Source organism: Symsagittifera roscoffensis, chromosome 7 (genome assembly GCF_963678635.1).
Source record: "Symsagittifera roscoffensis chromosome 7, txSymRosc1.1, whole genome shotgun sequence".
In the NCBI taxonomy this organism is placed as follows: Eukaryota; Metazoa; Xenacoelomorpha; order Acoela; family Convolutidae; genus Symsagittifera; species Symsagittifera roscoffensis.
In genome coordinates this window covers 14,943,175-14,960,377 of record NC_087068.1, presented here as the reverse complement: position 1 = coordinate 14,960,377, position 17,203 = coordinate 14,943,175, and the positions used below count along the sequence as shown (strand labels likewise).

The 17,203-nt window shown below is 34.4% G+C and overlaps 3 protein-coding genes across 6 annotated transcripts in view; all 3 read left to right on the top strand.

Moving 5' to 3' along the window:
• Nucleotides 1-17,203, top strand: part of LOC134851455 (DDB1- and CUL4-associated factor 5-like) — a 333,286-nt gene that overhangs the window by 138,362 nt on the left and 177,721 nt on the right. The gene's annotated exons all lie outside the window — the stretch shown is intronic.
• The window catches only part of LOC134851453 (uncharacterized), a 326,278-nt gene that overhangs the window by 138,367 nt on the left and 170,708 nt on the right, over nt 1-17,203 (top strand). The gene's annotated exons all lie outside the window — the stretch shown is intronic.
• Nucleotides 623-17,174, top strand: LOC134851610 (protein spinster homolog 1-like). The gene is made up of 6 exons (XM_063867765.1): nt 623-1,211; nt 8,824-9,122; nt 9,474-9,893; nt 10,507-10,827; nt 15,999-16,154; nt 16,418-17,174. Exons 1-6 carry the CDS (start codon nt 1,054-1,056, stop codon nt 16,618-16,620), a joined length of 1,557 nt encoding a protein of 518 aa, XP_063723835.1. The 5' UTR covers nt 623-1,053; the 3' UTR covers nt 16,621-17,174.

Genomic DNA, 17,203 nt, shown 5'->3' with positions numbered 1-17,203 from the left:
TGGAAGATGTTTTTCAGCTTTCTACTGGATTAAAAACTTTACCTAATGATCCATTTTTCTCAAGAATTAATTTTTATTTGAAAAATAGGAGCCATGAATTGTTCTTGAAATTTGAAGATCTTTAAGGCCATATATTTTTTGCTTTGAACTTCGAAATTTGAATTTCTTTTAAAGGAACAAGTCAGCTTTTTGCGTTCAATGAATCTTTTCCAACTTTCTCTTGGCTATGTTTTGAAAATCAAAAAGATGTATCTTGATATTTTTCTGAGAAAACCCGAGTTTTGAAAAATCAGAATCATTTTTTTTTCAGTTTCCTTAAGTTCATTGACGCTTTTCTTGTTTATTGGTTATTTTTGTTTAATATCAGATGATTTCATTTGTCTTATCATATTCAATTGTACGTCAGATTTTGCTAGTACTTTGAAACAGGCTCGTAATGATATGAACTTCAATGAAAATGGAGCTAATTCTAGATGCCCTACATACTCTGCTCATTTTCAATTCGAGTTTTCTTTGCTTGATTTTTGACACTACCCCTCGACGCACCTGCATCCTCAGCATGATCTGAATACCAGCGATTAGTTTGCAGAAAAAATTGTAATAACTGTTTTGTTTCAGATTAGATGATCTAAAGTGCTGCTTTCTGTTCTGATGACAGAGCAGGTTACCTTCACAAAGACTTGAGGTCAATCAGAGAATCAAACACAATGCGCCATGAAATGGCCTCATTTTAATGTAGATTAGCTGTCAAATGACCTTCTTCGGTGTATTGTATTTGTAAACCACCAATTGCAAATGTTCTTCATTAAGTTTTATAACATCACAACTTAACTTCACAATCAAATCTTCTGTAATATGTAATTCCTTGTTTGTTGAACTATTTTATAACTGCTGAATTGTCAGTTACATCCATTATTAACGAATATTTTGACCAAATAAAGAGCGACCTAGTTTCTTGATTTCCTGAATATTCATACATCATCGTTGCTTGATCGATTATTGACTACAAGTTGTTAGTATTACCTCGGTTTCTATTTGAGTATTACTTGAAGTATGTCGTTAGTAAGATCGAACGAAGAAGAGGCTGAGCATAATGGCAATGAACAGCACCAGCTGTCAGTTTCAGTCAAGGGAAAAGTGATCACGCGTCGCAGGGCCATTTTTGCACATTTGATTTTCACCAGTATCAACTTCCTCAATTACACAGACAGGTAAGACTTCAGATGTGATAGGCGGTGTGCTAATCATTGTTACAACTAATGCAGTATCGGCTGGTTTTCGCAATACTGAACGTGAAGAAGGGGTGTGTTTAGAGTCGATGAAAGTAGTTCAAACGCCTATATTATTATTTTTTTTGAAAAATAACCAAAACAAATGCATGTAGTTCTTAAACAGGGGCTCAACAGAATTTCACGACATATTTAAATGCAAACGTTTAAAAATCTACAAAATTTAAACGTTTTTTGTAGATCTCGAAATTTTTTAAATAATACTGATCATAATTCGTGTATGATAAAAACATGTATTATGAAAATGTAAGGGATTTGGTCTTAAAATGCTCTAATTTTTCATTAAGTGTTAATGAACAGAGTGAAAACAATTTATTTGGGCCTTGTGATTTTGTTGGTTTTGTTCAGGAAAAAAATTGATCATGCTTAAACTTGGTATTTGCGCGGTTTTTTGTTTCCTTTTCAATTCAATTCAAAGTCATCTGCCAAAAGGAAGGCAAATTACGATCTCCAATTACGAAAATGCAAATGGCGCGAGAAAATTTCAAATACAATGTTTCGAAATCGGTTTCTAATTTTCCAGCGGAACAAACGGTTTACCATTTGATCCATTTTAACTAATTGGGTTACACGTATGCAAAAGGTACCAAAATAAAAAAAAATCTGAAACTTGAAAGCGCTCTAACGTGATGTATTGTTTTTGACATAGTTTTTTCATTTCCGTACTTCTAATGAACAATATGTCACTAAAAACATGTTTAAGAATTGGAAGAATTTACATTTTGTCATGAGTTTCCATTATTAATAATATGCAGTATAGAAGCCTGGTTAAAAATGGAAGACGACCCCAGCAGCGTGATGATAAAAAGATATGAACAATAACATTTTGAATATTGTCGATATATTGCTTATCTCGATTGAAGAAGCTCTTTAACTTAGTTGTCGCACTTGGGTTTCCATTTGTTTAAGCGGTAATATCTAACCGTCTGTTCAATCCTCATCAATTTAATTATCTCGGATAACCTGTGGTGATTTCAACCTGACATTCTCACGACAAACTTATTTAGCCAGAGCAACCTCAATTTCATTTGGGTTTGAATTGATTGTTCATGCTCCAACACAAGTTTTATCTTAAACAACTTAGTTATTTTGTTTCACTTTGTTACACTTTGGGTTCAGAAAAAAAAACAGTTTTATTGATTCGTCGGCATGAATGAATGAAATGTAAAGACATGAAAGCAGTAGAAAAATTTAAACGTTTTTTGTAGATCTCGAAATTTTTTAAATAATACTGATCATAATTCGTGTATGATAAAAACATGTATTATGAAAATGTATGGGATTTGGTTTTATTTACTACCTTTGCGATAAACAAGGGTATTTCAATCGGGTACTAGATTTTTTCCCGTAAATAACTTTACTCAGGGGATCGAATCTCCACTTTCAAGATCTTCACTTCTACCCAATTTGCACCGTTAACAATTAACAGCTTTAGTCGAACAGCTGGTCAAGAGCTAGTGAAGTGATAGTGGGTCTACGCCTTTTCATTAGCTAGCGTTGTGTAATAGAACGACTATTCTTTTTCTCCAATCTGAGTCGCAAATATTAGTGCTATTTTTGGTGGAACTTTTGAAAATAGCTGCATTGGCAGTTTCAAAGTATGTGCTTTGACATTAGAATAGTAATTAGTTAACACAATTGGTGCAATGAACCGAAAAAAGCTATTTGTTTTAATAGTACAATCATAAAATCTCGATTTCAGAAATTTTTTATTTCAGTATATCTCGCAATTTTTTGAAATGCATATTTTTTTAACATAATTTGGCTTGATGCTTGATGGCGAAATTATGTCTATTTGTATTTGGTGCCGTTTTTGCTGAAAATTGGCAATTTACTAGCATAAATAGTTGCTTTATTGGTGACTATTGTTTGTAATTGTTAAGGCCTCTTGGCGCAGTTGCGAGGACAAGGGACTCTAAATCTTGCGGTTGTAGGATCGAATCCGCCGCTGCAAAATTTTTAATTTTCAAGGCTGATTGTTTTTCTTTTCTCATTTCATTTTTTGTATAAAGAAGTTTCGGATATAGGTTGATTTTTTTGGCTTTATTGATTGTGTCCCTATTTTTGTCTGTTTAGCTTGCCGGGTGTTTTGTTTCTTTAACTTGTTTTGGTAGATTTTTAAAGTATTTTCCAGTGGCTGAATTTAGCTCTTTATTACCTTATTTTTAATCCAAATTTATCTGTTAGAATCATTAATTTTTTGAAATTACAAGAAATCTTTTTGAGAGATCTTTTTTTCAGATGCTTGTTTCTGATTTAGTTTTTCTAGATCTGTCAGTGCGTCGAATTAGTTTTAATTCAAATCTGTTTCTGTGTTTTATGGTCAAGCAACTGTCTTTTTAATCGACTCAATTCGATTGCATATCGTATTGTTTTAATGTCGAAATTTTTGAAAAAATCATACTTTTCCAATTTTTTTTTGCAATTTTGACTGGACGATTTTTTTACGAAGAGATGTGGCTAGTCTGGCATGAGGTCCAGGAAATTGGTTTTCTTATATGAAAATTGATTGCAAATTTAGCTTTCATTTTTTTGCTTTTGTCATTAAAATCAGAGATTATAGCAACATCTTATGCGCAATTGCTCCTGTTGGGTATGCAGGTTGTTTCTCTGCAAATTTTTAAACAAGGTGTTTCTGTACCTTTAGGAAATTTCAGGTTTGGTTTTCTTACTCCCTTTGCGATAAGCAAGAGCATTTCACTCGGGAACTAGATTTTTCCCCGTAAATAACTTTGCTCACGGGATCGAATCTCCACTTTCAAGATGTTCACTTCTACCCAACTTGCACTATTAACAGTTAAAAGCTTTAGTCGAACAGCTGGTCTAAAGCTAGTGAAAAGATAGTGGGTCTACATCTTTACATTAGCTAGCATAGTGTAATAGAACGACTATTCTTTTTCTCCAATCTAAGTCGCATTTATTAGTGCTATTTTTGGTGGCATTTTTGAAAATAGCTGCATTGGCAGTTTCAAAGCAGGTGCTTTGCAATTAGAATAGTAATTATTCAACACATGTGGTGCAATTAACCGAAAAAAGCTATTTGTTTCGATAGTACAGTCATAAAAACTCGATTTCAGAAATTTTTCATTTCAGTATATCTCGCAATTTTTTGAAATGCATTTTTTTTAATAAATTTTTTCTTGATACTCGATGGCCAAATTATGTCTTTGTATTTGGATTTCAGAAATTTCAGTATATCTCGCAATTTTTTGAAATTTATATTTTTAACATAATTTGGCTTGATGCTTGATGGCAAAATTACGTCTATTTGTATTTGGTGCCGTTTTTGCTGCAATGAATATTGGTAATTTACTAGCATAAATAGCTGCTTTATTGGTGACAATTTTTTGTAATTGTTAAGGCCTCTGTTGTTTAATTGTTAAGGCGTCTTGGCGCAGTTGCGAGGACAAGGGACTCTTAATCTTGCGGTCGTAGGATCAAATCCGCCGCTGCAAAATTCTTAATTTTCGAGGCTGATTGTTTTTTTTCTCATTTCATTTTGTGTATAAAGAAGTTTCGGATATAGGTTGATATTTTTGGCTTTATTGATTGCGTCCCTATTTTGTCTGTTTAGCTTGACGGGTGTTTTGTTTCTTTAACTTGTTTTGCTAGATTTTTAAAGTATTTTCCAGTGGCTGAAAAATGTTACCTTATTTTTAATCCAAAGTTATCTGTTAGAATCATTAATTTTTTTGAAATTAAAAGAAATCATTTTTAGATCTCTTTTTTTTCAGATGCTTGTTTCTGATTTATTTTTTCTAGATCTATCAGTGCGTCGAATTAGTTTTAATTTAAATCTGTTTCTGTGTTTTATGGTCAAGCAATTTTCTTTTAATCGACTCAATTCGATTGCATATCGATTGTTTTAATGTCGAAGTTTTTGAAAAAAATCATATATTTGCAGATTTTTTTTTTACAATTTTGACTGGACGATTTCTTTTACGAAGAGGTGTGGCACGAGGTCCAGGAAATTGGTTTTCGTATATGAAAATTGATTGAAAATTTTGCTTTCATTTTTTTGATTTTGTCAATTTTATCAGAGATTATAGCAAAATCTTATGCGCAATTGCTCCTGTTGGATATGCAGGTTGTTTCTCTGCAAAATTTTAAATAAGGTGTTTCTGCACCTTTAGGAAATTTCAGGTTTGATTTTCTTACTACCCTTGCGATAAGCAAGGGTATTTCAATCGGGGACTAGATTTTTTCCCCTTAAATAACTTTGCTCACGGGATCGAATCTTCACTTTTAAGATGTTCACTTCTACCCAACTTGCACTATTAACAGTTAACAGCTTTAGTCAAACAGCTGGTCTAAAGCTAGTGAAGTGATAGTGGGTCTACATCTTTACATTAGCTAGCATAGTGTAATAGAACGACTATTCTTTTTCTCCAATCTAAGTCGCATATAATAGTGCTATTTTTGGTGGCATTTTTGAAAATAGCTGCATTGGCAGTTTCAAAGCAGGTGCTTTGCAATTAGAATAGTAATTATTTAACACATGTGGTGCAATGAACCGAAAAAAGCTATTTGTTTCAATAGTACAGTCATAAAAACTCGATTTCAAAAATTTTTCATTTCAGTATATCTCGCAATTTTTTGAAATGCATAATTTTTACATATTTTTGCTTGGTACTCGATGGCCAAATTATGTCTTTGTATTTGGTGCCACTTTTGCTGCTTTGCATTGTCAATTTACTAGCATATATAGCTGCTTTATTGGTGACTATTGTTTGTAATTGTTAAGGCCTTGTGGCGCAGTTGCGAGGACAAGGGACTCTAAATCTTGCGGTCGTAGGGTGGAATCCACCGCTGCAAAAGTTTTAAATTTTAAGTCTTATTGTTTACTTTTCTAATTTATTTTTAATCAAGGTGTTTCTGTACCTTTAGGAAATTTCAGATGTGGTTTTATTTACTACCTTTGCGATAAGCAAGGGTATTTCAATCGGGTACTAGATTTTTTTCCCGTAAATAACTTTGCTCACGGGGTCGAATCTCCACTTTCAAGATCTCCACTTGTTTCAAGATGAATAACGTTTTTTCCTTGTTTGCTTGTAAGCATTTGATTGGCTGAAAAGTTAATTGAGTAATAGAATGCAATTTGTATAATTAGCGTAAATAATCTCATCCCCGAAAGGCAAGAGTTTTTTCAGGATTCGATCGCAGACATATTACTGTTTCTTGTCTACAAAAACGACCCATTATTTTCGTGAGAAAAGACTTGATTTTTTTTTTCGTTCTGACGATAATACGAATCTATTTTCTCTTTGATGTACATCTTTGCGAGGAGTACCCATTTAAACTCATGGATGTTTCAATTACATACTTAATTTTTCTGCGTTTCGACTTGACTGTTCAACTTATTTTGGGACTAAATGTCTCCAATTTAGATGAATCATTTTGTTAAAGAATATTTACAGCTAGATGGAACCTTGTTGCAAGTTTTTAAGCATAGAACAAACTGAAAATTGTAAGAGTCTTTATGCTCCCATAATAAAGTACACTATATTGAATCGAAAGCTTAAATCATAATTACTTTTATAGTGGCAGACGAGGTGATCTCTAGCTATTAAGAGATGCAATTTACTTAAAATTCCATTTTTGGAAAGTTTTTTATTAGTGCTATGTTGAATTTGCGTTTGAAATGACAATTTCTAGTCTGTTCTAATCCTCTTTCAAATTCAAAGTGGTACTGTTAAACTATCTTCACAAAATGAAGTTTAATGTAAATTGCATCTTTTTGTGCTCAGAGACCCCTCATCTGCTACTATTTTGTTACCCTTGCGATAAGCAAGGGTATTGCAATCGGGTAGTAGACTTCCCCGTAAATAACTTTAGGCTCAGGACTCAGCTCTAGTGGTACCTTGTTTCCAATGGTATCAATAGTAAAAAGTGCATCGATGCTTAACGTGGTATTTTTTATAAGCTCCATGCAGTTACGACGCGGCATTTTGTTGTTATGTTAAAGATTAGCAAATTAGTTTTGGTAGGTTTCTAATATTTTTGGTACATTTTCGGCACTGAGATCGGTCGGCTTTAATTATGTCGGTTTCCTTTCCTAATGTTTCCTTTCCTAATGAATTTTCTTTGGTATTATTTGGTAGTGATTGAGTTCTTTAAATCAAATTGTGGAAATAAGACTGTTCTTGACTCTTTTAATAAAATGAAAAAAATAAACACAAAAAATTTTAGAAATTTTTTTTCGCATTTAAAGTAACAAAATTTTTTGTTTTTGATTTTACGATAGGCTGTACTTATAGCACTCTTTTTGGTGCAAATAAAATAGTTCATTAGCTTTTGCAGATTTTTGTTCAGTTTTTTGAGTTCTTGGATATTTGATTTTTGAATTTTTTTTCATTCTCATTGTTTTTTTTCTTTTTTCTCGGTTGAATAAATTGCGAACTATATTTTTTGACTCATTGGGCTTATATTGCGTCCTATAAAAAGCAATAAAAAGTTGTACGCGTGTATAATGAAGGGGATGCGACTTTAAAAGCTTGTTATCAGTTTTTAAGTCTTTTTTTTAAATTTCTTCTTTTTCCTTTTTTTGTTCCTTTTTTCTTCTCGGTTTAATAAGTTCCGGCCTATTTTTTTATCAGTATATTGGCCTCATATTTTGTCGTTTGATATGCAAAAAATTTTTTGTGTGCTTGTGCGTATTGAGCGGAATGGGGGATAAAATTTTTTATTAGATTGTCTTTTTTCAGAATTTTTTCGGCTTAAAGGTTTCCTCTCAGGTATTTTTGGCTTGATTACAGCTTGGTAAGTTTTCTTCTGATTTTATTTTTACCTTTATTGTCTTGATGTGGGTTTTTAATACTTTTTTCATTAGTTTTGATAGATTTCGGCATTTCTGATTTTTTTTTTCGATTTAGTGGCTGTTTTGTATTGTATCGCAAGTGGCTCGAAGCTCGGCTTCGCCTCTTTGTACTAATATTTTGATTTCAGCTTTTGATTCAAAATAGTGTAATTTTTTATGGGACCAGCAGTGACTCTTACGACAAGTTTGAGCGTGGTCAATGCTCTAAAATTTGCCACAAGTTTCCATTTAGTTTTATTCTAGTAATGAAGTTGTTTGATAATCAAGTGTTTGAAGTTGTTTCTCGTTCAGATCCTTTTATCGCACCTTGTTAAAAAAAGCTATACTAATTTGAAAGAATAAAAAACATTTTTTTTTTGTATTTTAAGATTATTGTCGGAACATTGTGCTGCTTGTTTAGTAACCGGCTATCCTTATTTTCAGTTTATAGTTGTTTGATATATTGATTAGATTATTTCGAATGCATCATCGCATAATGGTTCCGCGTCTGTTTGTCTCGCGAAAAACATAGTTTCGAGCCTCGCTCGGATCACTCGTTGCTCATCCCAGTTTTTGCTTCGTTTTTCAAAGTTTCTTAAGTAAGGTAGCCTTGAAGCTTGTAGCTGATCTCGTTGCGTATCCTTTTAAAATATAGAAACATTACTTTGATAAATTTATTCTTCTGCTTCATATTAAGAGCATTTAGCTTGTTTTTCATTTGATTGGATGCCTGTTCAGGTACACGATAGCAGGAGTACTTTCTGACATTCAGGACTATTTCAAAATCAACGACACTCAGGGGGGACTAATCCAGACAGTGTTCATTCTAGTCTACATGTGCTGTGCACCCCTGTTTGGTTACCTGGGGGACAGGTTCACCCGCAAGTACATCCTCATAGGGGGCATCCTCGCCTGGTCTTTCTTCACTCTGATGGGCTCATTTGTGGGGCCGCATCACTTCTGGCTATTCCTCATGTTGAGGGGACTAGTGGGAGTTGGAGAGTCAAGCTATATCACAGTATCGCCAGCTCTGATTGGTCAGTTTTCATCTGTGATTCTTTTTCTTTGAGAAACTTGTCTTAAAATGGGCCAATATACCGCAGGTGAAATTCTTCGATTGTTTTGTGAATCGGGAGAAAAATCTGTTAGGAGGTTCTTGAGGAGCGAGCATTTAAAAAACTCGATATTGGAATTTCCCGAAACTTCGGCAGTTGTATTCCAAGGTTAAGTTGAAATTCGTTGCACCAAAATTAGTTGCTGTTGACACATTATTACCTATCTTTATTTGAATGAAAATTATCAATATTTAGGAATTAAAGTAAACTCAAACTAAATTCCTTTGAACAATTTCATCTTTTTTTTTGAAAATTTCTTGTTATATATTTCAGGCGACTTATTTTCCGAGTCAGAAAGAATGGTCGCTCTATCTGTATTCTCATTCGCTGCTCCATTTGGAGCCGGCTTCGGTTACATTCTTGGGTCACTCACAACTTCAATTGCGAAGGATGCCGGTGCCGACCATGACAGTGCCTGGCAATGGTCTTTACGGGTCACTCCCACTCTAGGCGTAATCGCAGTTATCTTGGCGGCGTTTTTCGTTCCGGAACCAGCGAGGGGTGCCCGGGAGGCTTCGAATGATAACGGGCTGGAAATAAAAGTGGAGACTTCGCTCAAAGACGATGTGATGTACTTGTTCAAGAATAAAACTGCAGTAGCTGTTACTGTGGCTTACACTTCAGTTACATATGTGTTGGGTTGTCTCTCATTTTGGGCTCCGGTATTCTTAGAAGATGCATATCTAGCACAAGGTGAGTGTCTTCGAAGTTACCTCTAATATTCAAGTTGTACTCACATTTAAATCCGCCCGTTAATGGGAAAGGAAAAAAGTTGATCAACTTTTCTTCTTTCACATTCAAGGGCGGATTTTAATGTCAGTATAACTTGAATACCAGAGGCAACTTCGTAAAAACTTAAATTCGAAATTATTGAAAATTTTTTTGGGTTGAATTGCTATTCTTGTGGTTGACTGCTCTCGATGAACCAGAGGAATGAATATTTTTCATGCAAATTGGTTAGTGAATGCTTTTTTTAACAGTTCACATTCGGTAAAAAATATTCTCCTGTAAAAATTATGCTTTTCAAAAGTGCATTTAAAAAAACAAACTGTGGTTAATGCAAGACTGTGATTATTCATAACGGAAAAAATAGGCACGCAATGAATATATTTTGTTCAGTGTATTTTGTGTTTTTTTCATTTGAAGAATAACGTAATTTGAACTTTCAGCCTAATTTTTTCCTTTAAAAACGCGGCGTTCGACATAATTTCATGTTTTTTTTTGTCATTGTAAGGTCGATATACATGACTAATGGGCAAAATGATTGATAACAGTTACTTTCAATCAACATGAACTTTCTTTCTAGGCCAGAACCCGAGCAACACAGTCATATCATTCGGCTTCGGTGCAGTCACGTGTGCGTGTGGTGTGATAGGAGTAGCCTTAGGAGCGTTTGCCGCCAAAATATATCTAAGAAGGAGGTCAAATGCAGAACCACTTGTTGCTGCGTATGGACTGATAGCAGCAGGTCCTCTGGTCTTCATGGTCGCTGTTATCGTGGAATATTGTCCAGCTGCTATTTGGCCGTTTGTGATATTGGGCGAAATCGCACTGTGTTTGAACTGGGCGCTTGTTCCGAAGATTTTGATCGACTGTGTTGTGCCGAATAGAAGAGCACTTGCATCCGGTCAGTTCTTGTTAATTTCAATCAGGTAGATTAATTGTCCTAGAGGTAAAGGGAAAAAAATTAGTGCTGCCTTGCTGTTTACATGGAAATGATTGTAAAATGCAGGAGTTTTTGTTCTATATCAGTGCTTAGATATTAAGAGCATACATCACGATGATTTTTGAATCGGCGACATCTAAATTACGTGAGAGAGACACTGAACGCTTTACCTCCGATAAACATTCCTAAATATATATTATTCAAGTGTGTTCATTTTTATTTTAAGTAGTTAATGAAAACCAAATTTCCCCTGATTTAGATTGGGTAGATTTTGTTCTGCTGAAATATTAATTGGCTTCTTGCAATATATTCTTTAAGCTTGCGATGAGCAAGCGTTATGCAAGATATATTTAGTTACTGCTGTGAGCTGTGGTTTAGTAGTTAGTGCAATATCTAAGTGTACATCCGCAGCAAGTTAGGTTAAACTGAGCTCACGGAAAAATCGAATTGAACGTATTCTAAAAAAAAATTGATTTTACAGCGATATAAAAAATCTGCTTTTTTCCAATTAGCAATTTTTTGTTCACACGTCAATTTTTTGTTTACACGCGCAAACTTTTGCTATATTTTGAGTTTACTTTTTAGACATCTAGCCGCTAGAGACATCTAGTCGCTAGGTAGCAGTTGTGAAAACATTAGTCTAAACCTTGAGTCTTGGCTTTGATCCCGTATAGTGTAAATTGTTTTATTTTTCAAAGCCCGTTGTTGCACTTTAGAGCTCCCAATAGCAGTGATTGCGAAATGCAGCTAGCATGTGTCAATTTTGTGTGCAAGTAGTTTAGCCCAAGTAGCTATGGTTTAGTGGATAAGTCAGGTGACCATCTTTATCATCATGAAATTTTGCGGTTTGACTATGATTTCGTTTAAAGTTCAGTTCATTTCCTTTGTTAAAAGGAAGGCAAACTCCACTATCGAACAGCAAAAATAAAGGCCAGGAAAAACGTGAATTACTTGGTTTTGAAAGAAGATTTTTTTTTCTAAATACCAGCGGAATAAAAATATACCTTTTGATCCAGTATTCTCAATTTGGGCTAATTTTATCAAACAGTTTCAACAAGTCAATTTTTTTCTGTTTCCTTGCGTTCAATGACTTTTTTTACAACTGTCTGTCTGCTTTGTTTTTTGTACAAGTTCTGCTGTCTAATAACAAGAGTAAAACTACAAAAAATGGAGCTTGGTTTTTTAAAGATATAGATATTGTTTAGTTTATTGCGTTTCGTTTTTGTTTTGTTTTTTTTTCTGCAATTTTTTTCGAACTCAATCAGCAAAAAAAAATTAAAATTTTTATATTTGATTTTTGTCGTTATTGAATTAAGGTGTAGTGGTATCATCTTGAAAAATGCTGCATTAAAAATAGTTTAATATTTTTTGTTTATTGAAAATCGATATGCGTGATTAAGTCTAAATGGACGAAGTGAATGATTACTTATTTTTGTTCAGGAGAAATTTGTGATGTTGTGTTTTATCTTAGTTTGCTGGCCTTCTCTTTTCTTGGCACAGTCATTATTTACACAAGCGAAACGTAGTGTCTTAATACGAAGTCAACTTTTTTTTCTAACCCAAGTCGCTAATATTGGTGCTACTTTTGGTGGCACCATGGTTTTCACAAAACTGGTTGTTAAACCGATGGAAAGACTGTCTACTCCTTTGTGTGCAGTATATTTTGCAAGTCTTTTTTTAACCGTTCAGACGGCATTCGAAACTTGCAGTGGGCGTTTTTTTGACGCATTTTTTTTTTTCATTTTCTCAAAAGTTACCCTGCCAAATCTGAAATCACCAGACTTCAAAAAAAAATTGTTATTCGAATCTCAACGGCAGAAGCTGCTACGCGATGTTTATTTAGAGAATAATTATGACCTTAGAAAATGCTCAAGTTTTGAACCGTTGATAGTTTCTTCGAAAATATATTTTTTTCTTGAAATCTACCGTACCGAAAAAGAAATCTGAGATCAAAATTTCAGTCGCAAGAAACGGTGTTAGGAATTTTCATGCATAAATGAAAACGGCAGCGCTTTTTTTTTAGTAGAAAAAAGTTATAGAAATAAAAATTGTCCAATTTTGAAATTTTGACTATTTTTTGGAAACTTTTGATTTTCTCTAAAACCATTCTGCTAAATTGGAGACGATGGGTTCAATGGAAAGATCTAGGTGCGTGAATTTTTCCAATATTATTTTTGCTACGCTTATTTTATAGAAAATTCTACAAAGTTTGAAATTGCTAACCCTTTTGTCAGGTGATGTCGAGGTACTCTCAGCGGTTTTAAATTTTGCCTTCAAAAACGTTTTTTGAAATTCTCAACTCTACAGTGGGATGCTTTCTGGGTACTCTCAGCGGTTGCAGATCTTGCCTCCAAATTTGACTGCTCAAATCATTTTAGTTACTGAGATATGCGGTCTTTTACGTTTTTTCTAAGTTTTTCTAAAATTTTTCAAGTTTTTTTTAACAAACAGTTACCTCCAGCTGGGACTGGACCCTAAGTTTGTTTTGATTGTTTTTTTGTGGCTATTTAAAAACTGTGTAGTGACCATAGAGCAGACGCCGGAGCCTAGCAGAGATTTTTGCTTTTTCAGTTTTTAGTGTTTGACTTTTTGGAGCTACTTTTTGTCGCTTGTTTGCAAAATGCAGCTTCACTTCTGTGTTAAAATAGTCAACCCTGCAGTTGGGTATTGTGAGGTTACTCTCAGGGTTTACAAATTGCGCCTTCAAATATGACTGCTCAAATGCTTTTAGTTTCCGAGCTATGACGTTTTTTTTACGGTTTTTTCAAAAAAAAATTAAGTGAATTTATTTTAAAACATGACGAAAGTTGAAATTCTGGACCCTGTAATTAGGTGCTGTCAGATTACTCCAGGGGGTTCCAAATCTTGCCTTAAAATATGACTGCACAAATCTTTTTAGTTTCCGAGATACGACGTTTTTAATTTTTTTAAATAACAGATATATAAAAACTCAACTGAATAGCGTGAGGTGCTGTCAGTGTACTCTCAGTCGCTGCAAATCTTGCACCTAAATGTGACTGCTCAAATCTTTGACATTGATGTTCCGAGATTTGAAATTTTTTTGATTTTTTCAGAAACTTTGAAAAAATTTAGATGCTGTCGAGGTACTGTCAGGGATTGGAAAACTTGCCTTCAAAAGTTATTCAAAATTTGAAACTCTTCACTCAACAGTGCCTCCAAGTTTGACTGCTCAAATCATTTTAGTTTCTGAGATAGCCGTATTTTATGCTTTTTCAAAATTATCTAAAAGCTTACGATCTAAAATAATTTCCATGTTCGAAATACTCAACACTATGACGAGGTGCTTTCAAGGTATTCTGAGGATTTTTGTCGGGACTCCCATGGCGACTGCTTAACGCCTTTTTCTTTCTTAGATATGACTTTTATCTATTTTTCGAAAGTGTTAATTTTCATTTGAATACTTAAAATTTTGAATTTGTTGACCCTTTGTTGGGGTATTGTCACATTACTACCAGCGGATGCATATGTGGCCTCTCAATCTACTATTATAGCTCAATTTTGTCATTGAACTTACAATTAAATTAAGAGAAAAGAGTCTGATATTAAAAAATTAATTACGCTGGTTTATCAATCCCATTTGAATGAGATTTGTTGCTTTTGTAATAGAAATTCTTTCAATTTTTTTTAAATATAGAAAGTGCGGTTTTATGCTGTCGGCCATATTATGGTTTCGTTCACGAAGATCGGAAACCCATTAGTTTTGCAGATTTGACCGTTTTAGTTCGAAAAAACCTTTGAAGTCAAAATTATTTTAATCGTTCAATTTTTGAAATCAAAAGCGTTGTTGGGTTCCCCCGTCTTTTTACATATAAATTTATATCCCGCGTCATTTATCACAATTTTGAATATAGTGTTTATTATATATCTCGCGTCTTTTATCACAATTTTTAATATATTGTGTTCAAATTAGTCCCTAATTGAATTCCCCATAACAAGGAACAACTACTTGCTAGTGAAATCTTTTTGATTTTGAGTACTAGACATCAACATCTATCACATAGTGTGAAAATGCCTAAAACGCCGATTATTGTCTAGAAGTTGATTTTAGTTGTTAGCGTGGCTTGATTTGCTGGCAGACAGATTTTGAGCAACATACAAATCAGAGTTTTAGATCATGTTAAAAGGTTGAAGTGTAATTTTTTTCTTTCGATTTTACTATTCAGAATTGTTTGTGATTAGAAATATGAGTGTCAGAAAAGGTCTAATTTGGATGAAAAATCATGGAAAAGCAAAACTGATAATTGAGTGGTGTCTGAATTCGCCTTTAGGCAACCTCAACCGGCAACGCAAAACTTGGTTTTGGGGTGACAAGAAGACATTAGTTCCTTGTCTGAATTCAGTAGTCAATTCCTTCAAAAGGCTGTAAAAAAATATTTCGTGTTTATTTCATGTACTATTATTGTTAGTAAAAAACAGGAGGAACGCATAGAAAATCAACGTCAAAGGAAAATGGTTAAATAGATGAATAATATCACTCCTAATATAATTTGCGACGTCCATTTGACCCGGCTCATGTCTTCAGTTTTTCGGTCGAAAGTTAGATTGTGGATTCGTGTACCACCATGAAGCACTAAAGCACTAAAAAGACGCTGTTTTTGCCGAATTTTCTGCGCCGCAGGCAAATTTTTTAAAAAAATAAGCAGGTCAAAAAAGTGGTTTTTGGGCATTTTTTGGAAAATTTTGACCAAAAAATCGCGTTTTTTTTTTTGGCGCAAGCTCCCCTCAAAGTTAGCGCATATTGGCGCCAAAGGCGCCCTTAGAAAAATTTTAGGGTCGGTCGGCCAAAAATGGATTTCTTAAAAAGTACCAAAGGGGGTACCCTTTGGGTCGGGAGGGGGGTCGAATCACTAAGGGGGGGGGGGGGTTGCGTCCGCCCCACCCCCCCTAAATCCGCCCCTGACCATGATCTGTGCTTTTTGTGTTTTTTTTAAATTTCAAATAAGCTCCATAATAGATTGTTTCCTCAATATTTAACAATTTTATTTAGCACAGGGATCCCCAAAGTAATATAGTTTTAACACGACAGCTTCAACAGCGAGCTGAACAGCTCGTTGGATGTTCTTTCCATTTATAGTTAAATGTTTTCAATTTCAATTCGTTTTTTTTTTCAGGTATCTCCATGGGTGTCACCCACCTGTTTGGAGATGCATACAGTCCCTTCTTCGTGGGACTATTAGCTGACGTCACTTATGGCAACAGTTCCCACTACAACCAGTTCAAAGGACTGCAACTGGGCGTGCTCACTTGTCCCATCGCGTGTGTCATAGGTAAGCATATGCAACATGTCGGATTCCTCTGAAATGAACTCCATGTTAAAGGCATTTCCTTAAAAATATCATTATTTAGGTTTAAAAAAGTATGATCGACGTAACTTAGCCCATGATGAAAGTTTGAATATAAAAAATGATGCGTTTTTGCGAGAAAGAAGTTATGATAAATGAATTAATCAGGTCTACCTTAATCTAACCCAATCACTTCGTCCAATACATTCGATTGTGATTTTCGTTTCATCAATTCCTCTGGTGTTTAGGAGCCGCCGCCTTCTTTGTTTGTGCAATTGTATACGACGAGGACCACACGAAAACCGCCGAGATTGTGGCCGAAGCGAGACGAGCAAGACTAGAAAGGGGTCGAGGGGGCGGCAGGCCGGGCGTGAATTCAGGGGGCACTCTAGCCGAACACGCGGCTGTGCTAGAAGGTGGCATGGCAGAAGATACAGACCCTTTGATTTAAGTTGACGAGACTTAGATTACGAAAATGTTCTTGTATAGGAGTTAGCGTAACGAGTTTGCTGATCGTAACGTTTCAGCAGGTTTTTCGTAACGTTTCAGCTGATCGTAACGTTTCAGCAGAAGAATAATTCATTCAAGTCAAAATAAATTGATATAACTAAATAAATTAAAGGACTTTGTTTCAAAAAGATTTTGTGGAAACATTTTATGGTACGGTACAATGGGATGTTACGGGTTTTTACAATAAGTATGTATGACTGTCTTTTGATTTTAGCTTTAAGCGCCCATAGGCAAGCTCGTTGCACGACTCCGTTTCAAATCACCACCAAATGAAATTTGTGTATTTTATAATGTTTCTGAATAGTTTAGTGCCACTTTCATTTAAATCAACTCAATTGTTTTCTGGTACAGATTTCTATCGATTTTGTGATTCCGTCTTATATGTAGAATAGAGTGTAAAAAGTAGTTATATAAGCTAAACAGTTTGTTTCAAAGCAAGTAAGTGCGAGTGCTCATTCCAATCAGACTGAGGAGTTAATTTAATCGATACAATGAGATCTTTTTTTATAGCTGGCGAAATTTTA